This window comes from Malania oleifera, chromosome 1 (assembly GCF_029873635.1).
Source record: "Malania oleifera isolate guangnan ecotype guangnan chromosome 1, ASM2987363v1, whole genome shotgun sequence".
Lineage (NCBI taxonomy): Eukaryota > Viridiplantae > Streptophyta > Magnoliopsida > Santalales > Ximeniaceae > Malania > Malania oleifera.
This window is the reverse complement of record NC_080417.1, coordinates 126025926-126049964: the sequence shown is the minus strand read 5'-3', so window position 1 is coordinate 126049964 and position 24039 is coordinate 126025926. Positions and strand designations below refer to the sequence as shown.

Here is a 24039-nt window from a genome sequence, read left to right as displayed (position 1 = left end):
GTAATATTATGTCTTTAATATGAAATCATTCAATTCTTTTCTCTTTTTATTTTTATTTGGCTAAATTTTAAAGTTTGATTTATTGTAAAGAGTTGAGATAAAGAAAAATAGTTAATACTACAAATTAAAATGAAGAAAAAGTTTGTAACTGATTTTTATTTTATATCAATATGTTATCAATAAAATTTATCATTTATATGAAAATAAATTCCAAAATTTTAAAAATTATCATTTCAATAAAAATAAAATAAAATTAGGGATTAAAAATTTAATCTACTCAAAGTCTCAAAGGTCGTCGTCACATGCTTGTTTTTTCCTATAGAATGAATAAATAAATGATACGGGTCAATTAAGCATCATCTGGACAAGGCATTTTTTGATTTTTCTTCTTTTTATTTTCGGACGAATATTATTTACGGAACCTCAGCTGGTTGACTACTTGACTCCATGAAAGCTCTGGAATTTTAATTTGGGCAGAAATACCAACGCCCTTTCTTCCCCTGTTTTTCTTCTTTTTCAAAACGTGCAGAGAGAGAGAGAGAGAGAGAGAGAGAGAGAGAGAGAGGGGTTCGCGGGGGGGGGAGAGTGAGAAATTATTGCAATTGTGTTTGGGTGAGAACGAATTGATGATAATTTCTGCTTCTATCGCTTCAATTTGCAGGGATGCAGCTGGAGTCGCTGGTACTTGCTCTCTCTCTCTCTCTCTCTCTCTCTCTCTCTGGGACGCTTAGTGTTCAAATTCTTTATTTCGTTTTGATTTTTTGTGAAATGAAGAAAACCCACAACTCAATTTTTCCGTAATAGCAATGAGTGGGATCACTGTAATGTTATTCAACGGACATGTTCATTTGTTGTCTAAAAGGTTAATTTGTAACTTAATTTATACCACGGCATTATGTTCATTTTCTTCTGCATCTCGGAATTTTCTGAAGAACAATGAGTACAAAACAATTTGGCTCTCCTTTGCTGCTGATTATTGCATCTTTCCCACGGAACATTCAAAGCATCTGTTGAAGCTGGTCGAGATCCATTTACAAATCCAATTTTGTTTTTTTTTTTTTTGCCTTCAAAGCCATCATCATGGATCTGCTCCATGTATGATAATTCTCACCAGTGAAAACGTTGGATACTAATATTGCCCCTGGTGAATCACCACTCTGTAAGTAGAATGGACTGCTCTCCACATTTGTGTTATTCATAGAAACAGAAGCAGAAGCAGATGGAATGGCCATTGTAGCAGACCCACTTAAGGTATCCGCTCTGATACCATGAAACAGAGCAGCGAAAGAAAGAAGCAGCGAGAGGAAGAAGAAGACTAAAGATAGAGCCCAAGAATTTTCTTATTCCACTTACAATTACAAACTGTAAACTCTGTATTTATAACCAGAGGAAGAAGGAGGAAAGAAAAACAGAAAGAAGAAAGAAGAAACAGAAAAAATAAAAACTAACTAAACTAACTATTGTTCTGTAATAGAAACTGGGTTGTTGGGTGTTAGCAGGCGAGAAGAAGAAGAGTTCCTGGAAAGCAGAGAGCAGGAGACTGTATTTGGAAAATGTTCTCACACTGTTCTCATTAATTTACCAGTGTATAAATACAGCAAAAAAGGAATATTTGGTAACTGAAACAATTTGTTACAAAAAGAATATATGAAACAGAAAAAGGAATAATACAATAAACAATCATAACTAATTACAGAGATGCTGATTCTTGCACACCAACTGTTTGTGAAAAGGCCTCCTCGTGTGCAGCTGGGTTGTATAGTTTAATATTGAGTACCTGTTGAAGTGAATCAAGACCTTTTTTGTTTCAAAAATCATCGAGCATTTTCCTCTCTAATTACAATGATATGCTCCCTAGCTATTATTATAGTATTATTTTCTATTTCTTGACTGTTTCAATAAGTTGACTAAATTTTGTTTCTTAATTTGTTAGTGTGCAGTATTTTATTTTAGATATTGGGAATAGAAATCAAAGAAAGAATTAAATGTAGCTATGAATTAATTATAATAGAATCATGGACATTTATGTGTTAGATATAAGTAATTGTAGATCAGTTATATGAGGTGAATTCACTTGGAAACTTTCAAATGCATCATATAATTAATTTTTGCTACTTTAGTTTAAAGAAGTATTGTGGATTTCCATATAAAGGATTCTGAATTTCGTTTTATGTTTCACATCTGCAGTTGGTGTGCACTATGGCAAAATGTGCTTTTATATTGATAGTGACAAGTTTGCGATAGGGTATTGCTGTGTCAAAATTATGCTGAACTTGGGACTGATGAGGTTAATACTGTATAATGCACAGAGAGAAGGCAAAACAAGAAAAGCAATCATAATATGGGAATTTTGACAATACATATGGAATTTCATTTAGCAAAACAATACTTATGCAATTATTTACTACGGGATTTTTGTAAAATTTTGAATGGGTTCATTTTTAGCTTCCTAATGAAGAAAAACAATGCATGCCAAGAAAGCAGAAGAGTTTCTACAATTAGAAAGATTACTATGGAAATTTTAAAAATACTTCAATAACTATTACAAAACCCTAGATATTCATGCATTAGCCAATGAGGAATTGTGTTTTGTTTACTGTTAAGAAGTCAGGAAATTAAGGAATAATTCAATAATTCGGTCTCATTGCTGATATTACTCTTTTCTTGGCAGGGAACATATTTGCTTTTGGGCTGTTTGTGTCACCAGTGTAAGTTTTATTCCTCAATATTTCACTTCTGCTTGGTAGGATCTTGAAAGGAGAAACATGCCCATCACAAAGGAATTGTTGGGGTGGGGGTGGGGGTGGGCTGCCGGTGAAGAGAGAAAGAAAAAGAGAAACTGCTTTATCTCATCACTATTTTTCTCTTTCCTTCCATTTTCAGGCCTACATTTCAGAGAATTATTAGAAACCGATCAACGGAACACTTCTCAGGACTGCCATATGTTTATGCCCTTTTAAACTGCTTGATATGCCTCTGGTATGGAACACCCCTTGTGTCTTCTAATAATTTGATGGTTACCTCGGTCAATTCAGTCGGAGCAGTTTTTCAGTTAACCTACATAATTGTCTTCATCACCTATATTGAGAAAGCAAAAAAGGTTACTCATCTGTTTTTATGTTTTCCTGCACTTGATGTCACTGTGATTTTGGCAGCCTTTTATGTTGTTCTAAGCAGTTAGTTTACTTGCATATGAATGTTCTTGGCAGGTGAGGATGGTGGGATTGTTGCTGGCCGTTTTATGCCTATTCGCAATCATAGTTGTTGGGAGCTTGAATATAATCAACCGTTCAATGCGGCAGATATTTGTTGGGTCCTTAAGTGCTGCTTCACTCATATCAATGTTTGCTTCTCCACTCTGCATAATTGTATGTTGTTTCAAAATTTTATCTATTTTTATGCATGGATGGTACATTGTATTACTTAATTTTGATGACACGTTCAATGTATATTTCCCAGAATTTGGTGATCCGGACACAGAGTGTTGAATTCATGCCATTTTATCTCTCCCTTTCCACATTCTTGATGAGCACCTCATTCTTAATTTATGGAATCTTCAATTATGATGCCTTCATTTATGTAAGCTTCCTCTCTTCCATAGATGCATTCTACTTCCTTCTTTTGAGGTTCTTTACTTCATCTCATAAGATGTTCATAATACATAACCATAAAGACACACTGATTTTCTGTTTTAACTTCAGGTCCCAAATGGGATAGGAGCTGTATTAGGTGTTGTACAATTGGTATTGTACTCTTATTATAAAAATTTAACTACTGAAGGCTCCGGAGAACCCTTGATAGTGTCATATGCCTGATTGATTATGTTCTCAATGAAAGGTAATGTTCGTCATCTGTGGCCTTCTGTTTCAATTGTTCGGTTCTTTAACTTCTGTGCTATCATTCGTGTTGGATGTTGGAAAACATACCCTGGTACCGGTAACATTTTATATCCATTTCATTGCATTTAGTAGACAGGATTTTGGAAGCACTAAAATTTTGTGTGTAAATAAATGAGCTTTTTGCATCATCAATTAAGGCAGCTCTTGAATTTTCTCTGCAGTAGGCGAGTGATTAATTTTGATTTGCATTTCTCTAATTTCATTGCTGGGACTGTTCTGTTTCTTTGTTGCATTATCAATAGGTAAAAATCAATGCTACTTTGGTACATGAAATAAAAAGACAAAATCTTGAAGTGAAGAAAGGTGAAGCCTCATATTTGATGGTGCAGCTTGATATAAATAAGAGAGTGTAAATATGCAGGGAAAATTTTGTCATCGTATTCCATTCCTTCTTGTGTGTATTGTGGCCATGTTTTATGTTCAAGAATAGACAGAAAAGAAAATTAATATAAATCAGTGATATTGTGCTTCAGCTTTCATGTTGAAATGGACTGAAGATATGTGAAAAACTATATACCCATTCTTTTGCTTATTATAAATATACATGTTCTATTGACCTGGATCCAATTATAAACTAGCCAGAGGTTCTGCCATTTAAGTCATAACATGAAATTTTGAACACTTTCTGCTTGCCAATTACTTATCAAAATAAATAAGTGCATTTGTTTTTGGATTTCATTTTTTTGAAGCCAGTGGTATATATATTTTGCAGTCATAAGTTCCATCTCTGCCAAACTATTTTTTATACATTGATTAAATTGCACATTTATTTTTTTGAATATTTCACCATCCATCTCTGCCAAATTTTGAATATTTCACCATCCATCCACAGTAGTCAATCAAAATGTATATCTGGAATACGTCAAATATGTATCAGGAAAAGGAAGGAGGACAAAAATCATAAACTCTTACAGTCCTTATCAAAAGGTGAATAGTTGATTTTATACTATGTTCTGCGTACCTGTTAATCATGCATGTTAATACTCACTTTTCACTGGTTTGACCAACTGGTGATATTAGAATGAACGAATATGTACACCCACTATTCCGTAGGGACTATTCCCTGCACCTTCTTTGACATGTCAATTTCATCAAGCCTCTCTTTGATACAGCCTACCTCACTATGCTGTTCACATGGGTCAGGATTTACCTGATGAGAACAATATTTTAGGAGTTAGGATTGTTACAGTTATCCACTCCCCTGTCATCTCACTAGAATATACATGTTTTATTTTAGATCTCCCAAGGCAGTCACTCTATTTAAAGTCATCATCTTAATTTTTTGAAAGATGGAATATGGAGATAAAGAACAGCCTAAGCCCACTCACAAATTAATTTAAACCTCAGAAATGAAATTTAGAGATTTAGAGATTACAAAAAACAAATGAACAAAAATAAATTATGGAGATGTGCAATGAAACACTTGTTGCATTAAATTTGTGCATGAAGTATGTGGAGATTCTGAAGACCAGCCACCTCAAGTTTTGGGGTGAACTGATGGAGCATCAAAAGGCTAGTAGGTGATAGGGTCTTACTTCAAGATCTGAGAGGTAAGAATATGATAAATATTATTGGTCAAGCATAGGAAGAGGATCATGAGGTCACCTCTGTATTGGGGATTAAAAGTAATGGTGGTGCTAAAGTTTTAGAAGTTTACATATCAGAAACTTAGAGAACTCTCTGTTGTTGGTTGATGCATTATGGAGACTAGAGAATCATGCTAAGGACTTCAAGATAGTTATTGTTGATTGGGGTTTTTTCGAGTTGCATAATTGATATTGCCATGGGGTAAAAGCAGCATGACCATAGGCAGTTTACAAGAAGAATGCAGGTCAGTGCAGTTACTGACATGAGAATCATTGTTAATGAGCCATAATATATCTCCAGCAGTTTGGCACATTTTTGTTCCCCTTTTTGTTTTTTGTTTGTTTCATGAGGAATGGGTCATAGACTTCTTGTCATGGTAACTTACAACCAAAATGAGTTCCCCTCGTAGTAGTATTGATAAATTGCTGATTGGTAGATTTTGGAATAGATAAATTTTCTATTGAATCTGTTTACTTTGTGGTGAACAGGGCAAATGATTAATTATTTTAGCCTTGTCATAGAAGTCCCCTCCAAAGCGCCTGAGGTGTTAACACCAGAGGAGCCCATGGGTGGGCTTGATACACATGGGTGAACACCAACTTGACCCAAAATCTTAAATCTATTGGATATTGAGCCTAACCATTTATATAAGCACTCATCATTTACTCAATTTTTCTAATGTGGGATAAACTCACAAGTAAATTTCTCAACAATCTCTCCCTCACTTGTGAGTTCTGATTGCTCCCCCTTGAACGGAAATCATCTCCCTTAGGGGAATAAGCCCAACTCTCCAACAATTGTTCAAGTGGGCCTTACCACTGCGCCTTACGTGCCTCAGATTGCATTCCACGTGCCTCTAAACCAATCCTACTTCCCACGTCTTGACCCTATTTGGATTCATCTTCCAAGCCTAAATGATCCTTAATGGCCTCAGCCACACACTTGGTCCTCCAACTGTTAGCACATTAAGAGAATTAGTTTCACATCTCGACTTTTACAGTGCGCTCACCTAGAGTTACGAACCGTCGGCTCTGATACCATTTGTTAACACCGGAGGAGCCCATGGATGGGCTTGATACACATGGGTGAACACCAACTTGATCCAAAAGCTTAAGCCTATTAGATCTTGGGCCCAATCATGTATATAAGCATCTATCATCCACTCAATTTTTTTAATGTGGGACAAATTCACAAGTGGAATTCTCAACATGAGGTGCATAGACCCATGCTAAGAGGAGTTTGTTTCCCTGTCGAAGGAATGATGTAAGCCTTGAATTGTGATTTAGCATGGCACCTGGGTCCACAATTCTTAGAATGAAAGGCCAATCTGCTTGCTGCAGATATGTGTTTTTTCTTCAAATAATTTCCTGTTCAGGACTTTCATGTTACCTTTGTGTTTTGGATTGGAGATGGTGGGAATATTCTTATTGTTTCCTTTCTCTGTGTTCCAAGCTTTTTAGGTTGGGGTTGAAAGGGAACCTTGGCACAACTGTTGAGTTGTCATCGTGTGTCCTGGAGATCAAAGATTTGAGGCGTGGAAACAGCCTCTTGCAAAAAAGTGAGGTAAGGCTGCGGCTGCATATTATAGATCCATCGTGATCTGACCCTTCCTCTGCCCTGCATATGCAGGAGCTTTGTGCACTGGGCTGCCCTTTAGGTGAAGAGAAAACTTCTTTCCCATAAAAAGGGAATTAAAGATGAAGTCTGTCCACCAAAGCCCTCCCAAAATTTGTTGTGAAAGCTCTCAAAAAGAGTGTGCTAAACAAGAAGAAAGTGGATATAACAATCAAACACCATCTCCAAAACTGTAAGACAATGTATTCTGTTGTTGAAAGCCGAAACTATGGGATAATAGGTTGTCCCCTTCAATTTTGGATCCCTCTTTGCAGTGTGGTCACATTTGGTTGCCAAGAAAATTGCTGCTCTTTATACTGTTGGCTAATTTTGCTCTAAGATAGTTTTTCATGCGTACCCTGTCCTTGATTCTAAATTGGGTTGCCTTGTCATGTTTGCTGCATATTTCACTTGTTTCTGAATTGTTGAAGGGAGTAATTTGGGAGCTGTAAAACTTTGTTAAAGCTCCTCCTGCAACAATACAGGAACATTGATCATGATGAACAGATTTGCAGAAAGGATTTAGATGCATTTGTTTGTTACTAATCAAATAAAATTAAATTTGCTCATTCTGTCATTCAGGATGTGCTGAAAAGTGTGACATTCTGCTGCTATATCAATTCTACTATCGCAGAGAAAATCTGAACCCCAATTTTCACCTGAAAAGTCTATTCTTTTGTTACAAACTACCACCAGTTGAAATGGGAGTAAATCCCTAAAGGGTTTTACAACAAATCTTTCAAAGTAGTTCTCCCCACAACAACTCTGTTTTCCTGACATCACAAGACAGAAAAAAAAAAAAAAAAAAACACATCAGTTTGTAAAAGAAGACCATCTTCAATTTTTAGCACTGGTTGAGTTGCACAACAGCCTTTTGCCATTATTACAACTTCTCCCAAAACTTTAGCATCAGATCATAATCCATAAGTGAAGAGGAGTAGATATGGCAAAGGGGCAAATTGCTACTCACCTGGTGAGAGTATTGGGGAAGTGGCTGGCCTCTCTCGTCATACAAAATAAGCCCGCTGAACCTCGGAAGCTCACATTTTTCCCCCATGAGGATGGGTCTCTGCCACACCGGGGATGCTGAATTATGGCTCGGCCATTCTCCCGTAACGAGCAATGGTGGCATTCCCACTCTCCACCTCTCTCCACCACCGTCTCCCCACTTGCTCGCTCCGCTCCACCGGACTGAGCGCATCAGCACCTTCTTCAGCCTGCCACAGCCAGGCCCTGGCCCCTCCCAGTGCATCCTTATGGACACGGGCTCATCGCCCAGTTCGTGGCTGACCCGCCGCTTCTGCCTAGCCATCCTCCTTGCAACTGCCACTGCGCAGAGCCCGACAGCAACCAAAACAGTGCAGACAAGCAGCAAAAATTGACATGCTTCTTGGGTTGACACCTTCCACTTGTCTTCTAAATTCCACAAGGCTTCCATGGCTTGCTTCTTTGAGTGTTAAGAGTGTGAGAATGGTAATTGGGGGCAGAGTGCAAGTGCTGGTCCTGAAAGAGAGAGTACTAAGTATAGCGTATGGGGGGAAATTCTTGAAACGGGAACTTGGTGGGTGATGAGTTTCACGTGAGGCCCACCGCCAGATGGGCCTGGGATTGAGCGTGGGCTTGGGCTGCTGGTTCGTGTAGACCATCGATGACTTAGCCGTTGGGATCCAATGCTTCACCGTTTGAAGCTATTTAAGGCACTTCACGAGGCACTCATGCTCATTGGTGGTGCCATAAAATTTAAAACCCATAAGACTTTTTTATTTTTTTGATTGCCAAAAAAGAATGAATATGTGTGTTAATTTATGTTCCCATACTTATTTTATATCATGAAGTAAAAGGGATTACACCATGTTTGGTTATTGAAATGCATTAAGGTGAAATGGAATGAATTGAAAACTTGAATAGAAAATATGAAAATCATGTAATGATTCGATTACATTCTTTCAAAAATTTCATTCCATTTCCATGTAACTTAGTTATAAAAATCAAATTTACAACGTTAAAAAAGTAAAATGCAATTGATCGATGATGATGAATTCTTTCCTTTTTTAAACTATCCACTTTTTCATTGTTAAATTGTCGGTAATGCCTTGACAACACATGCCGAAATGTCTTAAAAAGAATGAATGTTAGATAAAATATATATTTTATAATACCCTAATGTTCACTTTCTATGTTTTTAAAGCAAAAAACAAGTTTAGCACCATAAACATTTATATCTATTTCGTGATATAAAAAAGAATATAATATGGTTGAGTGAGAAACTATAAAAATAAATGTCAGATAAATATTGAAAATAAAATAAAATAAACTATAATGGATTATTAAGAATATGTTTAAAAATAAAGATTACGTGAAAATGTTACTTTGATCATTTAAGAATCTTAGCATAGATAACTTTCTTTTTTGTATAACCAAATAATTATTTTATTTATTATTCATGTGTTGTGAGAAATTTCACAACCGATCATATTGTCACAATGGAGTGACATAGGTATGTTTATATGAAATGACTTTATGAGAAATAAACTATCACATAATCTTGTGTTCGATTTTGGATTTTATTGTGTCCGATTTAGATAATCATCGATTTTGGGCTTTGTTGAAATTGAATATGTTATCCCAAAATACCTTTATATATATATTTGCTATTTTCTTTATAATTTTAATTTTTTTTTAAAAAAAATAGAGAGTCTAGAGCACAGAGTATGCTAGTTATTAATAAGGCTCGCAAGCCTAAATTTTTCATCAACTTAAGGAATAACTATATATTAGAAAGAGTTAGATATAGACTCCTTATGCAACATACTCGTAATTATTACTAAAATGTATAAATTGATACCACTTTGTTGGGTTTTACTGGTCGAGTAATTAATGGAAAAAATAAACAAAGCACACGTACACAAAATATTGACACCAGAGTTACGTGGTTCGTCCAAATTTCTGCCTACGTCCACGGGAGCGACAGATTACTATGTACTAGGAAAAATACAGAAGAGGAGGAGAATACAATAATCACTCAACTCTTACAGCTCTCTTACAGTTCTCACTCTACACAACCTCTTTACTATCACATGCACACTAATATATATATATATATATAGAAAGAGGAGGATAAAAAAAGATCAAAGTTGGTAGGCTGCCAAGTTTTGACATTCTGGGCAGCTGGTGCCGACAAGGTTGAAATGGAGCAGTCACAGCAAAGATTAACAAAGGAGCAGCCGACACCGAAAATGTTGAAGGAGCAGAAGTCGACTGCTCTTGACTGGGCATGGATCCATCAATTCTCCTCCTCCATACCCATAGGAGGAGAATAATATGTTAATCTTCAATTGACGTCCATCCCAGCTATATCCCTACATAATTGGAGCTTCTCATAAGTCACCCCCTTTGTTAACATGTCTGTCGGATTCTTTTTAGTATGAATTTTGACTAGCTTCAACAGTTGTTGTTCCATCACTTCGCGTATCCAATGATAGCGAATGTCAATATGTTTTGTTCGGGAATGGTACTTTGAATTATTGCTCAAGTCCATAGCACTCTGACTATTACAATGTACCTTGTATTCTTCCTGTTTGACCCCTAACTCTTGAAGAAACCGCTTTAACCACAACATCTTCTTCCCAACTTCTGTTGCGGCAATATATTCTGCTTCTGTTGTGGATAGGGCAACATATTTTTGCAATTTTGAGTGCCATGATATAGCTCCCCCTGCAAAGGTGAACAAAAAACCGAATGTGAACTTTCTTCCATCAAGATCACCAGTCATGTCTGCATCAGTGTAACCCTCCAAGGTTGGTTCAGCTTCTCCAAAACATAAGCATAATCTCGATGTACCTTTCAAGTACTTGAGAATCCATTTCACAGCTTCCCAATAGTCTTTCCTTGGATTTGAAAGAAACTTGCTCACAACGCCTACAGTGTGGGCAATGTCTGGTCTCATATACATCATTGCGTACATCAAGCTTCCAACTGCTAATGAGTATGAGACTATTGACATTTCTTCCCTTGATAAGTGAGACAATTTCTTACTTAGCTTGAAATGATTAGCCAGTGGAGTACTTACTGGCTTAACACTTTCCATGTTGAACTTTTTGATTACCCGTTCAATATACTTCTCTTGTGATAACTATAATTTTTTGGCTTTCCTATCGCGACTGATCTTGATGCCTAGGATCTGTTGAGCTGGGCCTAAGTACTTCATTTCAAATGACTTAGACAACTCTTTAACTTGTTGATCTTGCTTGCATCCTGACCAATGATCAACATGTCATCAACATAGAATATTAGTATGACAAGACTATTATCAGGAAATATCTGAACATATGCACACTGATCTGTTGCAGTCCTCTTGTATCCTTGACTCACCATGAAAAAGTCAAATTTTCTACACCATTGTCTCGGTGCTTGCTTGAGGCCGTAGAGACTTTTCTTCAATCTGCAGACTAGGTGTTCCTTCCCTAGAACTTCAAATCCTTCTGGTTGCTCCATGTAGATGTCTTCTTCCAAGTTTCCATGTAGGAAAGCTGTTTTCACATCCATTTGTTCAAGCTCTAGATTTAACTTGACTACTAATTTGAGTATGACTCGAATTGTTGTCATTTTCACTACTGGTGAAAATATCTCGTCAAAGTCAACGCCTTTCTTCTGTTCGAAACCTTTGACGACCAATTTGGCTTTATGCGTCACTATTTGTCCACTGCCATCTTTCTTAAGCTTGAACACTAATTTGTTCCTTAGTGCTCTCTTCCCTTTGGGAAGTCTTACCAGCTCATACGTTTGATTCTTATGTAAAGAATTCACCTCTCTTTTCATAACTTCCATCCATTTGGTTTTGTCAGTATGAGACTGGACCTCTTGGAAACTTTCTGGCTCCCCGTCATCAGTAAGTAAAAGATATTCTAATTCTAGATATCTTCTCGACGGAATCAGAACACGACCTCTTTGAGATATTCTGGGCTTAACTTCTTCTGGAGGAGGAGATACTTCATCATATGACTGATGTGATGATTCTGCAATTTCTGGTGAAGGGGGTTGTTGCTCCCCTTGCTCAGCACCGTCTACATTTGTTTCCAAAGGATCATCCTACAATTCTCCATGGTTTGTGGTAGAATATGATGGTGTAGGATCCATTACAATGAGTGGAGCACTGGAACTAGGTTGGTGAGACTTTGTTTGTAGTTCAAAATCCTCAAACACCTAGTTTTCATGGAAAACCACATCTCTCGATCTGATGACCTGCTTCCTCTAGATCCCACAATCTGTAGTCAAATTCATCATCTCCATAGCCAATAAAGATACATGGAATGGACTTCACGTCGAGCTTTTGCCTCTGCTCATTAGATATATATGCAAAAGCTTTGCACCCAAACACTCTTAGATGAGTGTAAGAAACTTTTCTTCTAGTCCATTCTTTCTCTAGAATGCCAAAATTAAGTGGTGCTGATGGTGATCTGTTGATAAGGTAACATGCGGCACGAATAGCTTCCCCCCAGAATGGCTTAGGTAATTTAGTCATACTGAACATACTTCTAACTTTCTCTATAATGGTTCAATTCATTCTTCTAGCTACACCATTATGTTGTGGGGTACGTGGGACCGTATTTTCATGCCTAATACGGCGTTCAGTACAGTATATTTGAACTCGTTGGAAGTATACTCGCCTCAATTGTTTGTTCGGAGGCACTTCAATTTCTTCCCTATTTGCCTCTCCACCATAGCATGAAATTCCTTGAAATATTTAAATACCTGGTCCTTTGTTTTCAGAAAATATACCCACACCTTCCTTGAAGCGTCGTCAATAAAGGTAACAAAATACCTGTTGCCGTCGATTGATTCTACTTCAATGGGTCTACATACGTCAGAGTGTACCAAACTCAATGGCTTTGACCTTCTCTTCATAGAGGAACTAAATGAAACTCTATCTTGTTTCCCAAATAAGCAATGATCACATGGGTTCAAGGCAATACCTTTTGTGATTTTGATAAATGTCTTCTTCGCTAGTGTAAGGAGCCCTTTTTCACCCACGTGTCTGAGTCTCTTGTGCCATAAGTTTGGTGATGCTTCATCTTCCACTACATTGATGGCATTAGTACAAATCTTCACTTGTGTCTTGTACAATGTGCAGCAAATACGTTCTCGTGCTATTGTCAAGGTACCTTTTGACAATTTCCAAGTACCTTTCCCAAAGTAGCTTTCATAGTCCTATTTATCAAGGGTTGCCCCAGAAATAAGATTGAGCCGAAGGTCTGGGACATGTCAAACGTCTTTTAGTGTTATGGTGCAACCAATATTGGTCACAATCTGCACGTCTCCAATTCCCACGATCTGAGAAGAACTGGTGTTTCCCATCTTTATTGTACCAAAGTCTCCAGATTTATACACCGTGAAGAACTTTTTGTGAGGAGTGGCATGGTAGGAGGCTGCTGTGTCTACCACCCATTTAGTGTCATGGTTCCCAATATGACAACATGCATCTTCATCAATTGAAAATACTGATATATCTTGGGTTAAGGTGACCGAGTTCTCACCTTCTCCTTCTTTTGTTGCTGGCTACTTTGACCATGATCTCGTCAAAATTTTCGACAATCTTTCTTCATGTGGCCTTCAATGTCACAATAGTAACAAGAGATTTTTCCTCATGCCAATTTTTACCATCACTGGATCTACCGTAATCCTGGGACCTTCCTCTAGATTTGCTTCTGCCTCTGCCTGGACTTCTGGTACTGGTACTTCCTTGAGGTTGGCCTCGCACTGCCATGTCATCGGTGGGCCTCAAAGTGACACGTCAGCAGGTGGACCCCACTTCCACGTCAGTAGGTGGGCCCCACTGCCACGGCAACAGTGCCACATCAGTATAGTTGACCAGAGTTGACCATTTTTTACCGAACTTTGACCGAGCTTTTCGAAGCCATTTCAGGTCCATTTTTCAAACGACTTAAGCCATTTCTAGGGTTTTCGACCGTTCCAGACGCAACCGTACATTTGGTTTCTCGAGATTCTACCCCAATTTTTTTGTACGAGTAAGTTAGTGCTTAATTACTTAAAATCAATGGAGGAGTTAGACTCGGTAACTATGATCAAGCTCACGGCCTTTAATTACACTTTGTGGAGGTCTCGGATGGAGGATCTCTTTAATTGTAAGGATCTGGTAGATCCTTTGGATTATAAAGGTATGAAACCAGATTCTGTCAAAGACAATAATTGGAGAAAAATGAATAGGAAGACCATTGGTCAAATCTGACAATGGATTAACCATAAGGTGTATTATCACATTGCACAAGAGACTGATGCTTATAATCTTTGGGAGAAGCTGGAAAACATGTACCAGGCCAAGACTGCTCGCAACAAAGTCATGTTAATGAGAAGGCTTATTAATCTGAAGTTAAAGAGCGGGACCTCTATAACTGAACATACTAGTGAGTTCCAAAACCTAATAAATCAGCTTTCATCTGTGAAGATGGATCTTGGCGATGAAGCAGAAGCATTGCTGCTCCTTAGCTCCTTACCGGACAGCTGGGAGACATTGGTTATCACTCTCAGCAATTCAGCTCCTGAAGGCAAACTTACCATGGCGATGGTAAAAGATGTCTTATTCAACGAGGAGGCCAGGAGAAAAGAGACTGGTGCAGATTAGTCACAAGCCTTTCTTGTTGAAACTAGAGGCCAACCTCAAGGAAGTACAAGTACCAGAAGTCGAGGCAGAGGCAAAGGTAGAAGCAAATCTAGAGGAAGATCCCAGGATCGAGGTAGATGATCGAGGTAGATCCAGTGATGGTAGAAATTAGCAGAGAGGAAAAATCTCTTGTTACTATTGTGATATTGAAGACCACATAAAGAAAGATTGTCAAAAATTTCGACGGGATCATAGTCAAAGTAACCAGCAACAAAAGAAGGAGGAAGGTGAGAACTCGATCACCTTAACCCAAGATATATCAGTATTTTCAATTGATGAAGATGCATGTTGTCATATTGGGAACCACGACACTAAATGGGTGGGACACAGCAGCCTCCTACCATGCCACTCCCCACAAAAAGTTCTTCACGGTGTATAAATCTGGAGACTTTGGTATAGTAAAGATGGTAAATACCAGTTCTTCTCATATCGTGGGAATTGGAGACGTGCAGATTGTGACCAATATTGGTTGCACCATAACACTAAAGGACGTTCAACATGTCCCAAACCTTCGGCTCAATCTTATTTCTAGGGCAGCCTTTGATAAACAGGGCTATGAAAGCTACTTTGGGAAAGGTGCTTGGAAATTGTCAAAAGGTACCTTGACAATAGCACGATGACATATTTGCTGCACATTGTACAAGACGCAAATGAAGATTTGTACTAATGCCATCAATGTAGTGGAAGATGAAGCATCACCAAACTTATGGTACAAGAGACTCGGACACGTGGGTGAAAAAGGGCTCCTTACACTGGCGAAGAAGACATTTATCAAAATCACAAAAGGTATTGCCTTGAACCCATGTGATCATTGCTTATTTGGGAAACAAGATAGAGTTTCATTTAGTTCCTCTATAAAGGGAAGGTCAAAGCCATTGAGTTTGGTACACTCTGACGTATGCAAACCCATTGAAGTAGAATCAATCGGCAGCAATAGGTATTTTGTTACCTTTATTGATGACGCTTCAAGGAAGGTGTGGGTATATTTTCTGAAAATAAAGGACCAGGTATTTAAATATTTCAAGGAATTTCATGCTATGGTGGAGAGGCAAATAGGGAAGAAATTGAAGTGCCTTCGAACAGACAATTGAGGCGAGTATACGTCCAACGAGTTCAAATATATTGTACTGAACGCAGTATTAGGCATGAAAATACGGTTCCACGTACCCCACAACATAATGGTGTAGTTAGAAGAATGAATCGAACCATTATAGAGAAAGTTAGAAGTATGTTCAGTATGGTTAAATTACCTAAACCATTATGGGGGGAAGCTATTCGTGCCGCATGTTACCTTATCAACAGATCACCGTCAGCACCACTTAATTTTGGAATTCTAGAGAAAGAATGGACCAGAAGAAAAGTTTCTTACACTCATCTAAGAATGTTTGGGTGCAAAGCTTTTGCATATATATCTAATAAGCAGAGGCAAAAGCTCGACGTGAAGTCCATTCCATGTATCTTTATTGGCTATGGAGATGATGAATTTGACTACAGATTGTGGGATCTAGAGAGGAAGCAGGTCATCAGATCGAGAGATGTGGTTTTCCATGAAAACCAGGTGTTTGAGAATTTTGAACTACAAACAAAGTCTCACCAACCTAGTTCCAGTGCTCCACTCATTGTAACGGATCCTACACCATCATATTCTACCACAAACCATGGAGAATTGTAGGATGATCCCTTGGAAACAGATGTAGACGGTGCTGAGCAGGGGGAGCAACAACCCCCTTCACCAGAAATTGCAGAATCATCACATCAGTCATATGATGAAGTATCTCCTCCTCCAGAAGAAGTTGAGCCCAGAATATCTCAAAGATGTCGTGTTCTGATTCTGTCGAGAAGATATCTAGAATTAGAATATCTTTTACTTACTGATGACGGGGAGCCAGAAAGTTTCCAAGAGGTCCAGTCTCATACTGACAAAACCAAATGGATGGAAGTTATGAAAAGAGAGGTGAATTCTTTAAATAAGAATCAAATCTATGAGTTGGTAAGACTTCCCAAAAGGAAGAGAGCACTAAGGAACAAATTGGTGTTCAAGCTTAATAAAGATGGTAGTGGACAAATAGTGACCCATAAAGCCAGATTGGTCGTCAAAGGTTTCGAACAGAAGAAAGGCGTTGACTTTGACGAGATATTTTCGCCAGTAGTGAAAATGACAACAATTCGAGTCATACTCGGATTAGTAGCTAAGTTAAATCTAGAGCTTGAACAAATGGATGTGAAAACAGCCTTCCTACATGGAAACTTGGAAGAAGACATCTACATGGAGCAACTAGAAGGATTTGAAGTTCCAGTGAAGGAACACTTAGTCTGGAGGTTGAAGAAAAGTTTCTACGGCCTTAAGCAAGCACAAGACAATGGTATAGAAAATTTGACTCTTTCACGGTGAGTCACGGATACAAGAGAATTGCAGCAGATCAGTGTGCTTATGTTCAGATATTTCCTGATGGTAGTCTTGTCATATTACTATTCTATGTTGATGACATGTTGATCATTGGTTAGGATGCAATCAAGATCAACAAGTTAAAGATGGAGTTGTCTAAGTCATTTGAAATGAAGGACTTAGGCCCAGCTCAACAGATCCTAGGCATCAAGATCAGTCGCGATAGGAAAGCTAGAAAATTATGGTTAGCACAAGAGAAGTATATTGAACGGGTAATCAAAAAGTTCAACATGGAAAGTATTAAGCCAGTAAGTACTCCACTGGCTAATCATTTCAAACTAAGCAAGGAGTTGTCTCACTCATCAAGGGAAGAAATGTCAATAGTCCTTTATTCATCAGCAGTTGGAAGTTTGATTTACGTAATGGTGTGTACGAAACCAGACATTGCCCACGCTGTAGGCGTTGTGAGCAAGTTTCTTTCAAATCCAGGGAAAGACCATTGGGAAGCTATGAAATGGATTCTCAAGTACTTGAAAGGTATATCGGGATTATGTTTATGTTTTGGGGAAGCTGAACCAACCTTGGAAGGTTACACAGAGTAGACATGGCTGGTGATCTTGATGGAAGAAAGTCCACATTGGGTTTTTTGTTCACCTTTGTAGGGGAAGTTGTATCATGGCAGTCAAAATTGCAAAAGTGTATTGCCCTATCCACAACAGAAGCAGAATATATTGCCACAGCGGAAGCTGGGAAGGAGATGTTGTGGTTAAAGCGGTTTCTTCAATAGTTAGGGGTCAAACAGGAAGAGTACAAGGTACATTGTAATAGTCAGAGTGCTCTGGACTTGAGCAAGAGTTCAATGTATCATTCCCGAACAAAACATATTGACATTCGCTATCATTGGATACACGAAGTGATGGAACAACAATTGTTGAAGCTAGTCAAAATTCGTACTAAAATTCATACTAAAGAGAATCTGGCAGACATGTTAACAAAGGGGGTGGCTTATGAGAAGCTCCAGCTATGTAGGGATATAGCTGGGATGGACGTCAATTGAAGATTAACATATTATTCTCCTCCTATGGGTATGGAGGGGGAGGATTGATGGACCCATACCCAGCCAAGAGCAGTCGGCTGCTCCTCTGTCAATCTTTGCTTTGGCTGCTCCATTTCAACCTTGTCGGCACCGACTGCCCAGAATGTCAAAACTTGGCAGCCTACCAACTTTGATCTTTTTTTATCCTCGCCTTTCTATATATATATTAGTGTGCATGTGATAGTAAAGAGGTTGTGTGGAGTGAGAACTGTAAGAGAGTTGTAAGAGTTGAGTGAGAGTTAAGTGATTATTGTATCCTCCTCCTCCTCTGTATTTTTCCCAATACTTAGTAATTTCTCACTCCCGTGGACGTAGGTCGGAATTTGGCCGAACCACGTAACTCTGGTGTTAATATTTGTGTGTGTGTGTGTTTTGTTTTGTTTTTTTTCCCATTAATTACTCGAGTAGTAAAACCCAACATAAATTATTCACAAAATGATAGTTCAAATTGTGTTTTTGTGTTTTACGGTAATTACATTTTATATAAATATAGATCACGATAAAAATTAATCAAGATTGAGTTAACCATTTTTTATCCTCTCTTTTAGGGTATGTTTGGATCAAATATTTTACTTGAAAAAAGAAAAGAAAAGAAAAATAAAATAAGGAGGAAAATTATTTCCCCTTATATTTTTCTATTAAATATTATCAAAAATAAAATTTTATTTTAATATAATTAAATATAAAGAAAAATTAAATATTAATGATGTGTAAAATTAAAATTTTGTTTATAAATTTGGTATTTTTTTTTACTTTTCTTGATAACCAAACATGAAAAATGTGAATTTCTTAAATTTTTTCTTTTTTCTTAATATTTTCTGAATTCCAAACAGAGTCTTAGATTACTCAAAAAATTTATCATAAATTACCACCAAATACAACTATCCCTTCGTGTCTTAAAGCATAATATTTAACCATTTATTTGTGCTCAATTGCATATGATCGGAATTTGGAAATAAAACAAAATATATTAGGGATTCTAAGAAATAAATGAACAAAAATAATCTCATGAATTATTGCATGCTTCCCCCCTTGCTTTAATGTGAACGCTTGAACAAATAGAAATGATATGAACGTATATTAAATTAATCAATCCTCTTCAAATCAATCAATGGAAGCTTGACTTAATTTTTCATTTCTACCATTCTATTCTAGCTCACACGCATTTCTAAATATTTTCAATCAACCATTCTTTTTAATTATTTTATGAATTTAGTAATATATTGTAGCACTACATTAATCTTTTGATATGTGTAAATTAATAAAAAAAGGTAAGAAATAGTATATGATTCCCTACAAAATCAAAATCCTGAAATTCATATTTCCAAATGTAGAGTAAGTATGTGACGACTCGATTTTTCTACTATTTTTTTTCCCAATACAATCATAAACAATAATAATCAATCATCTAACAAACATCTTTAATACCATATATCAACATGACCCGACTCGAAATGGGGTACCGGGAAATATGTCAATCAAAACATACTATCCATACAGCGGAATACATAAAGTGTCTGAATCACATATATAATACTAGAATGTTATAACCTCCACACATATACATATACATCCCCAAAAATCTATAAAATACTCTAGGGTTATACAGGATATATTTCCAACTCTAAAATACTTGCCCTGAATACAAGGGTACTAGATCTCTACCATCTCGGAGTTCGCTCCACTTGTCTATCATGATTTCTTGAAATGTTTAAATTTTGGGTGAGACACCTCTCAGTAAGACGGAATAAATTATTGATAGTGTGTGGCAACATGAGTTTTGGTGTATCATAAACATTCATTTAAATAATTATATCAACTAAGAAAAACATACAAATATGTACTCATAATCATATATATATATATCATAGTTTCATAAACTTTCATATCATTTCTTATATTCGGGTTATAGTTCATGAGTATCCACTAGTATATAACACATTACGTCTGTAACTCATGACTATTCATTTTTCATTTCATTTCTCATATTCATATTCTAGCCCATGAGTATCCACAACATATAGCACAACGCGTTCGTAACTCATGACTATTCATTTTATTGTAACATTCAATTATCGCTTCTATAATGAGGAATCATCATGAGAATATTCATATCACATTGTCATGTATTCACCCCACATGATCGGGTTGTGCGGCCCGAAGGTGAGACCTAACCATGGCTGGCTTACCGGGTTAGATCAAAACCAAACGCGTCAGTAGTACGATGGCCTATCCAATCCTAATCCGAACCCCAGGGGGTAACTCTATTCTTCACAAGCCCAATCGATTGTTACTACCACACTCTATCCAAGACGTGTGGTTGCACTAACACATTTGCTAGCAATGGTACCGTGCTCTCTGTACATCTCTGGTCCATTAGGACTCTCATTTCCACATTTATGTATTCATATTTCATAATGTCTGTATAATTCTCATAGTTTCTGTATAATTCTCATCGTATCTATATCAAACATGTGTGTGTATATTTCATATCATCATTTCTATAGAAAACATATATGTATGTCACATTTCATAATTTCGGTAAAAACATATTTGTATATCACATTTCATCATTTCCCAACAAAACATATCTGTGTATAAATTTCATATCATCATATCTATATAAAACATAACTGGGTTTATCAAATCTTCATATCTGTATAAAACACATCAATATATCTCATATTATCATATCTTAGTGCAACTAAGATATTTCAGTATAAATCACACTCTTAGTACAAAATTGTTATTTTACATACCTTTTGCCACACAAACTTTGTCTGATAATCATAACATAATAATCATAGGGAAATATCCATATCATAATTTCCAAAATCATATACACTATTCTCATTTTCACATACTTTAAATTAACTAGTTAATTTCCCAAAAATATCTGTTATAATTTATTTCTCTTATCTGCTTACTAGGAGGGTATCTGCTAATATTACTAAACCAACGCCCACGACGTTCAGAGTTCAAAATCTTGAAATCATATTTTCCCAATTTAATTAGCTAAACTCCATAACTACAATTATCTTAATATTTTTAGGCTCACACACTCTCATTGACCAGTTAAATTCTAAAAAAAAAAAAACACAGGTATGATTCACTTCCCATATTTAAATTTAATTTCTAACATATTTAAAAACACCAATATGATCAAATCCTCGCAGTTTAATTTAATTCAAAAAAATTTCAAAAAATCTAATTTAATAAAATATTACAATTTAATAAATAAACCATAATTTCCATACCCATAAAATTACTTAGAAATTCATATACAATATTCTAGTAATTATATACTATGATTTAATCAAATGAATTTCTAAAACAATTGACATAATTTGTACTCCTCACCTTAACCTAAGAGTGGTGCTTAGGAAGCCCAATCACAAATTTACTATGATTAAAACAACAAGGATGGAAGTTGGGACCCTGTTATCGCGTCTGATCGTCAATTTAGCTGAAGATCTGAAGAGAAATTGAGAAGAGAGAGAGAGAGTTACCTTATCCCTAAAGTGGTGTCTATGATGACCCTATGACAAATCCACTCCAGTTAACTTGGTGAGGATTGAACTTGAAACCCAAGGGTATTTTTTGTTCTTCGATCGGCGCACGTTTGGCCGAGGAAATCGAGGAGAGAGGGAGAGGGGCTGAGGAGAGAGAGAGCGACGCCTCTAGGCTTGAATTGCAATTCAAGGCTTCAAGATTGATATATATTGTACGAACTCGACCCGAGATATGTAGATTGACTAAATAGCGAAAGGGCGAAAAGGTAAATTTTGCAGGCTTCGTCGACGAAGCCATCGTTCTTGTCGACGAAGGTTCTCGTACTCTTCCTCGTCGAAATTCAAAGCCTCGTCGACGAAGAGATACCGAACGTGTTGTAAAATATCGAAATAGGGTTCACCGCCGAAGAAGTCGGTTCGTTGACAAAATGTATGGATGATTCGTCAACGAAGGTGTCGTCTCATCAACGAGGTTGGCCGAGTCAAAGGGGCTATAAATATTCATTTCTCTTGCGTAGTTGTTAAGAAACCTCAAACTCGCTCTGTCTCTCTCTAGAGCCAGTGGGATCTCTCTCTCTCTCTCTCTCTCTCTCTCTTCGATTCTTCGCTATTCATCACCTGATTCGTCGATCCGACGTTACCACGTAAATCAGAAGGAGAAGCTCTACATTTTTAGCAGATCAAAAAGTCGTTTCGGGGATTTTCGGGTTTTGGCCCAAAAATCAAGGTAAGGGTCCGATTTCAATTTCGTTTTAGTTTATATGTAGTAGTAGGAATTGTAGTGAAGTATAGTTCTTGGATGTTTAGGTTTTGGTGTCTCGGTTCATAGTTTTAGAGCCATAGAGTTCGTATTTTGGTATTTGGGAAAAGGTAAGGGGATTCTGTTTATATCAGTTTATTTTTTAAATCGAGATCGGTAAACCTGTAGTTTACGATTGTATGTATGTGTTGATTACTTATTTGAGAAAATCTATCGGGTGAAAATGCGGGATTTTCGGGCTACAGTTTTTGAAAAAAATTGGGGGTTTTGGGTATCATCTTTATTTTATTGGAGAAATTGTATGTTGTATTAAAATTGTAGTATTGAGATAACCGTACCCATATTTATATTAAACCGTATTCTTGAGTTGAAAAATGATATGATTTGTTGTGTACTCAAATAAGTGTGGAATGAAATGTCATATGTAAATGTTCCAGGTTTTGTAAAACCAGCCAGGGTCGGCTAATTACCGTACGTTGATGAGTACAGGGACATGAGTTCCAAAATTGTTTCAAGTTTTGTAAATCAGCTAGTGGTGGCTAATTACCGTACGCTAATGCCATATCTTAGCTAATTATCATGGGCGAAAGTGTCTGATTCTATATTCGAGGGTGTGAAATATCGCATGTTTTTTTTGACTGGTCACCGATGGGTGTGAGCTACACTGTACTGACAAGATACGGCTGTGAGGCTTCGGTTATTGCAGGATATCGGGTGCTTGAGTGTAACGACACTGACCATATGTTTGGTATCGTATGTACTAGAACGTATTTTTGGAAATACTAGAATTGTATTGAACTATATTGTCTTGTATTGTATTGTGTTATGATTTACGTCGAAATAACACTCGTATGTCACACACTGATATAACCTGCTTTCTTCTTTATTGAGAGGTGTCTCACCCCAAATATAAAAATATTTTTCAGGTCCTTCGAGTAACCGAAACTAGCATCCTAGAGTCCGAAAGTGGGGATGTTGTTTAGCTACATTTAGTACCTATGTAGGTACGAGTTTTGTAACTGAATTGTCATTTTTGGATTTTGTAAATACTCGGAATATGTACTGTAATTTTGGGAATGTATATTCTAGTTCTGTATAGAGATAGTATGATGTATGTATAGAAAAAACATTTTCCGCTGCATATTTGATGAGTGTGGATATGTATGTGAATGTGTATAGGGTTTATGTGTACCCCACGGGGTCGAACCCTCGTTCAATATTGTATCATGTATGTTTAATTGATACAGAAACATGTTAGGTTACTATATTCACACCTAAGACCCATCCGCGGGTTCGAGGTATGACATATATAATACTTATATTATAATATTATACTATATTATATACCTTTAACATATATATATATATAATTTATATTATAATATAATATTATATAATAATCATATTATTAAAATAATAATTCTTATTAATTAATTAATTAAATTTAATTTAAATATTTATTTATTTATTTATTTTTTTTAGGATCACACTTACTCACATATTATTT

General features: G+C 36.7%; 2 protein-coding genes across 3 annotated transcripts; one reads left to right on the top strand and one right to left on the bottom strand.

The window, feature by feature from the left end:
* The first annotated feature begins 362 nt into the window (after positions 1 to 362).
* Positions 363 to 23673, top strand: LOC131157092 (bidirectional sugar transporter SWEET2). Of its 2 annotated transcripts, none has more exons than XM_058110980.1 (7): positions 363 to 681; positions 2672 to 2708; positions 2884 to 3100; positions 3210 to 3368; positions 3460 to 3579; positions 3702 to 3837; positions 4142 to 4466. In XM_058110980.1, the coding sequence occupies exons 1-6, from the start codon at positions 627 to 629 to the stop codon at positions 3813 to 3815; spliced, it is 702 nt and encodes a 233-aa protein (XP_057966963.1). In that variant the 5' UTR covers positions 363 to 626; the 3' UTR covers positions 3816 to 3837; positions 4142 to 4466. The 2 variants fall into 2 exon arrangements, with proteins under 2 accessions (XP_057966963.1, XP_057966971.1); XM_058110988.1 differs by lacking the exon at positions 4142 to 4466 and adding an exon at positions 23459 to 23673 and having other exon boundaries at positions 417 to 681.
* Positions 7826 to 8538, bottom strand: LOC131148838 (uncharacterized). The gene is made up of 2 exons (XM_058098776.1): positions 8071 to 8538; positions 7826 to 7873 (listed from the first exon to the last, which is right to left on the bottom strand). Exons 1-2 carry the CDS (start codon positions 8536 to 8538, stop codon positions 7826 to 7828), a joined length of 516 nt encoding a protein of 171 aa, XP_057954759.1.
* Positions 23674 to 24039: the final 366 nt, after the last annotated feature.